The 6000-nt window shown below is 34.8% G+C and overlaps 1 protein-coding gene across 1 annotated transcript; it reads right to left on the reverse strand.

Moving 5' to 3' along the window:
- Nucleotides 1-1709: 1709 nt before the first annotated feature.
- Nucleotides 1710-5388, reverse strand: LOC133678113 (uncharacterized). Its single transcript, XM_062100313.1, has 6 exons — nt 5104-5388; nt 4635-4680; nt 3161-3287; nt 2786-2856; nt 2526-2629; nt 1710-2077 (listed from the first exon to the last, which is right to left on the reverse strand). The coding sequence occupies exons 1-6, from the start codon at nt 5227-5229 to the stop codon at nt 2045-2047; spliced, it is 507 nt and encodes a 168-aa protein (XP_061956297.1). The 5' UTR covers nt 5230-5388; the 3' UTR covers nt 1710-2044.
- Between the last annotated feature and the right edge of the window lie 612 nt (nt 5389-6000).

Genomic DNA, 6000 nt, shown 5'->3' on the forward strand with positions numbered 1-6000 from the left:
AAAAATTTTCAATTCTAAAATCATCCAATCAATACATGAAATGATAAAAATAATAATTATTATAACTTTAAAATCCAACCCGAAAATTGATCATGGTTTTATACACAGGTAATAGATTTTAAACTTTGAGCTGGGAATGAATTTAGTGAAAAGGCTAGTGTAATATATTTTACAGGTCAATCCATCCAAGGTTTTTTCTTAAAAAAAATCAAATTTATGTGGTTTTGAAATTTGTTTAAAATAGTTAATAATTTTTAATTGAATTGATTAGATTGTGATTGGACTTAATGGGTCAACTAAATTAACTTTGGATTAACTTTTTTTTTACACCCGGCCTAGGATATAAAGCATATCAACTTGATTTTAGGTTTATCTGCCAGGTTAAACTAGGTTTAATATTAGTGTCACCAACAAGTTATTCAATATGTAAAAAACCTCGGATAATAACTGAAGATAAAACAATAACTTTGAATTTTTAATGTTTATTTGAGAATGTGATAAAAATTATGTTTTAAAATATTTTTTGTTTATAAATATATTAAAATTAAAATTTTTATTTTTTAAATTTATTTTTGACATCAATATATCAAAACTATAAAAAATATTAAAAATAATTTTAATTTTTTTAAAAAAAAAACAATGTTTTTACCGTGCAAAACATGCCCCCCGGAGATGGAACTGATCCAACTTCCATAATCCCCACATTTTTAAAATGTCATGTTTTGATGAAAAATTCCGTCAATAATATGTCATGTCAAACGACTGAAAAAGGAGTTCACGCTCTCATATATGACAAGGTAGAAATTAATTGCAACTTTCCTTGAAGGGCCCCATTTGCACTATCCCAAAAGCAATAATAAATGGGCTTTGGACCATCGAATTGATTGCCTGTTTGTCTTCAATACTCCAAATCCTTCCGTAGCCAATCGAATGCCTTGCAAATGATCCAGGGAGTTTAGAGAGACAAAATTGTTTACTGTATTCTGTTTTTTAAATTTGAGAAATGGAAGAAGGGGGAATGAATACTAGTTGTGAAAGACAACTAGTTTATTATATAAATCAAGTGGGGAAAAAATGCAATAAAAATAAATAAATAAGCACCACCTTCATTCACGTCAACTATTTGTTTCTTGCTCAGCTCCATTGCTTGTAGAGAGTTGCCATTATTCAGCTCATAACAAGGACTCACCTCTTCGTTTAAGAGAATTGCATTGGACGTGTTAAGAGGGAGACAAGTTGCATTGCAGACCCAAATCTTCAGCTGAGAAATATCGTGAGTTCTGTCAGGCATTGGTTCAGGTTCGCAAGACTTCCTGCATCCAGGCCAAATCCCAAGAGTTTGCATTGTATAGAAAAAGCTAGTGTTAGACTTCGGCATGCTAGTGTCAAATGGTGCGCAGCTTTGATCTTATGAATCTAACTAGGATCATTCAAGCGGTACCCGAAAACAAAAATAAGAACATTTCCAATCTTAAGAAACTACAAAGCTAGTATCAGTTCCTTGGACATGAAGAATCAGTTGCAAACTTGAGATTTGCATATAATAATAGGATGCAAGCTTGAAGGTGACATTAGGAAAACCGTATTCTACACTATATTTATCACAAGCTCGAGTTTTAAATGTAACTTTACATGAATAAGCTAACATCGAAAATCCAAATGATTCGCTATGAGATTAGTGCTCAGTGTTGAAACTAGAAAGCAGGATCTGAAAGAAAGTTTTGATTCAAACTAGAGAAAATGAGACAGCCCAAAATTGTGCGGATGCTCTTTAAGTTTTCTAATGATACGACCACATGTCGCAGCACGCAATAGAAAGTATCTTGGAACCAAAAGACCAAACCCGCTTAAAAAGACAAAACCATACAAATTGCTCATTCTTGTGCTCAAGTTATTATTTCTCTCCTATGTTACAACTTGCATATTTTAGATATTTCCTAAGTTACATAAAAGACAAGAAAATAATCTACTATCCTGATCTTGGATGGCGCACATCCAGAGATTAGCCTCATCTCTGCACCCGAACAATCAGCCATTTACTTTTTTACACACCTCTCAACCTTGCAACCAGCTCATCCTGCACAAGCAATGCCACGAATGAGTGAAGGAACATGCAAAATGAGAAGGATGATTCTAACATTTCTAGTCACCATGAAAATGCCAGTCTGAGGGCCACATCAGCATGCTAACTGATAAAATACATGTAGTTCTTCCTTTAAAGTTCATTGACTGGTTTTGTAGAAGGCGACCCTTCTCCTCCCTTAATCCCTCCCACCATATAGAGGAAGAGGGTTCACTTTTCTTTGATTCGTACCAAAGGCCTCCACCCTGTGAAGGGGGAGGAGATGTACTGCTTGGACTAAAGGTGCAATACAAATTAGCATCAATCCATTTGAACTACCAATGAGAGGAAACATATACTGTAATTATTAATTATCCATTCTTTTCTGTATATTAATCACCAACACCCATATGACTAGATAGCAAAGACGTCCAGACCAGATAAACATAAGCTATATACTTGCCTTCCTTCCTTTGGGTGAAAGACCTCGCTCTTTCAGGAGAGCCCGGAGCCTCTCCACTGTCAAACTGTAATAGTCCTTATCTGATGTGCGGCTATCAGATTCATCTGCATGCTCAAAAACCATTTCAAGGCTCAGTCAATACAAGTGAAGAGACCATCACTTAAATATTAGTTTGCATATGAACCGAACATGTCCTATAAATATAACAGATAGCTGACATCTAAGACATGCTACTGCTAAACAAAGACCAACAGCCTCACCTTGTCGGGAACCAATCTGATTATTGCCTCTCTTTGCTGAAGCCCTGGAATTCAAAGCTTTTTCTGGGGCCCTGAAAATTGGTGGCAGCAAGAATCAAGGAGACTGAATTAAATATGCATAAAAGTTTGCCAATATAGAATTGTCACAGCAGAATGAAAAATAGCCGTAAAACAAGCAAAGAAGAGGCATAAAAATAAATGCTCATGCTGATTACTTTAAACAGCAGAGACGGAACTGAAGCATGAAAGCCTCTCTAAATTGAAACAAAAAAATATGGCTGCGACACAATAATATAATGCTTATAGGAAACACAAACAGGCAGATCTTTTCAAGGAATGTGAAGCATCCTTTTCCAGTAATGATGGGAGCAATACCTTTTTCTAGAACCCTCATTTGCAGCTACCCCCTTCACATCCTTTGAACTGGAATCACCCTTCTGTTTATTAAGCTGGAGTGATCTTATCAGAATGTTCGTCTGGTTGGTCTTTATTTGTTGGCCCTCTGAGTATAAAGGGAGAGGAAGTCAGTTTTTCCAGTATCCAATTATGCACTTGCATTGTTTAGAAATTCCAGGAGTTTGATTGCATGAGATTAACCCCCACATTTCTTCAATTTATCAAATGATATAGATGATAGAAAAAGCCACACTGAAACAAAATAATATGGACATGATTCCTACACTGTTCATAGCAACAGTAAATAGAGAGGATCAGCGTCTTGAATATTGTTTATGCATTTATACTTCACAAAAGGGCAAATCATAATCAACTCAGAGTACATTTAAAAAATCCAGTATTTGAAGTTTAATTTAATAAAAAGAACTGGTGAGATCTAATAAACCTTGAGATTGCTAGCTAACTTAGCTTGTAAAGTCGAATAAAGTTCAGTCCAGGGACTTGAGAATGAGTCCAGCTCCACCAGGAATATGGGGTTTTTGGGATAAAGATCAATAATCCTCAGTGTGTGTAGCCCAACATAGGGCCCAAAAGAAGAAACTTATTAAAGTATCAAAGGTTTTGAAATCTTTCAATCCAAAGCAGCGAGATATTAGTTCATTTCACTTTATGATTAACTTTTCTATTTCAAGACACTGTTTCCAAATTCAAATACCTACCCCAGGCCAGAAACAGCTCTTATCAAGAACATAAGCCAATGCAAAAGGTAAAATGTGGCAAAATCCTGCCCCCCTCTTTTCCCCAAAAAGACAAAAACAAAAAATGAACAGAAAATAAAAGAAAAAATGAGAGAAGTCAAACATAGGAGAATGCAGTTACAAATTTCTATAGCAAGTGCTTTCAAATTTTTGGAACTGCAATCCAATGCTTTAAAAGCTATAAAAAAAAGTTTTCTTATTCTTTCTTCATTGACATATACCATCAGAGTAACAAGCTGGTCTTCGTAAAGAGTTTCATGATGCCTAGAATTTCAGCTAGGAAGGCCAACTCACAATGCTACAAATCTACCATGTATGAAAACTAAACTAGCAGATACCATGACTCTCCAGGATTAGACTGCCAAGTTAGAAAAATTATCCACATGGAAGCCTGAGGACAACATGAGTATCCAATTCTACAGTAAAATGTACTCTTGCTCTTTCCTAGGAGACCACGGGAGCAGCTTCTCTAAAACAAGAAATTTAACCAGTTATGTGAGACTATGACACCGATATCTCAGAACTAGAATCAGAAGAACGAAAACCCAGTCATGCTACATTTACTGAAGACAAAACCTAAACGAAAACTTGGCTGTTTCCAAGTAAAACATTGGATATAGCATAAATTCAGGGCAATGAAATTGCATCAAACACTAAAGTTCAGAAAACCTAGAAAGCTAAAAACATAAATATACCTGGGGGTGAAGTGTCATGCTCGCAAATATAAACCCGCATCCCACCCTGCATAAAATTTCCACCATTCGAGCAAGTTCTCAGCAAACTAGGAAAGAAGACAAACATTAACATAAAGCATCAAACCAAGACACCGCAAACGAAGACAAAACATAAGAAAGTAGAAGAAAACAAGCCAGCCCTAATAACTTTAAATTACATAAACAACATTCTCTCCATTAAAATCTTATAACAGCAGTCGAAAACATCAACATCCTTTTTCCTCATTGTCACTAATCACAATCTTTAAAACCTCACTAATGTTAATTACCCATTGTAGAAATATGAATAATGCTATAAATACGGACCAGTAGTCAGTAAATTCCTCACTTAAAATTTAGACAAAGACACACTGTCTTAACTAAAATAAATAATTAAACAACTCTGTGAATAAAAAAGTAAAAAAGAAATATATCAAGGGAAGAGAATGACCGGATTGGAGGAGGAAGAGGAGACAGTGGAGGACAAGAAGCCGCGGGAGGGAAGATTGGCGAGGAACTTGGAAGCACCGGCAGCCTTTGGACTGGAATCGGATGGATGAGAAGAAGAGGTCTCCATGGAGATTGAAAGGAAGGCAAACCCTCGGTGGCAAGTACGGATAGAGAGAAAGGGTAAGGCCCGCAAGTATGTGACAGTCAAAAATTTAGAACAGGGGCTTGGACTTGTGCTCTTGTGGCGGTTTGTTGGTGTGTGTGGGTGATGGGTTACACTTTGCTATTTATACGGGGAAGTGGGATTATTTTCTGACTGCTGAGAAACGGAGGAAATTACAACATTATAAAGGAAAAATAAAATAGGTAAAATAAATTCAAGGTCTTTTAAGTTTTGAAATTAGTCATTTTAGCCCCTTCACTTCAATTTTGGTCACTAAAGGCTTTGATTTTTTCATTCGGGCTGGTTGTTTTTGCGGCATTGCCATGTTTATCAAAATATTTGATTTTTTTTTCAGATTTTTTTTTATATTTTTAGATCTTTTTTGATGTGTTTGTGTTAGAAATAAATTTTAAAAAATAAAAAATATTATTCTAATATATTTTTAAGTAAAAAGTACTTTTAACAACAATAGTTACGACAATATTAAACGCTACCATTCCATTCGGATCTGTCACTAATAGTATATGAGGACTTTTAATTATGTTTATTTCAAGAAATCAATGATTTTGATTATATAGAGAGATCAGATTAATCTAAAAAAAAATTAAGAATCAAATTGAATAAAAAATTAAAGAGAGGAGCTAAATTGATTTTTTTTAAAAAAATAAAAACCTAAAATCCCAAAGACACAAAATAACTTAAGTTTCCTTTTGAAAAGTGAATTTCGAAAAAGTG

This window comes from Populus nigra, chromosome 18 (genome assembly GCF_951802175.1).
Source record: "Populus nigra chromosome 18, ddPopNigr1.1, whole genome shotgun sequence".
Taxonomy (NCBI): Eukaryota; Viridiplantae; Streptophyta; class Magnoliopsida; order Malpighiales; family Salicaceae; genus Populus; species Populus nigra.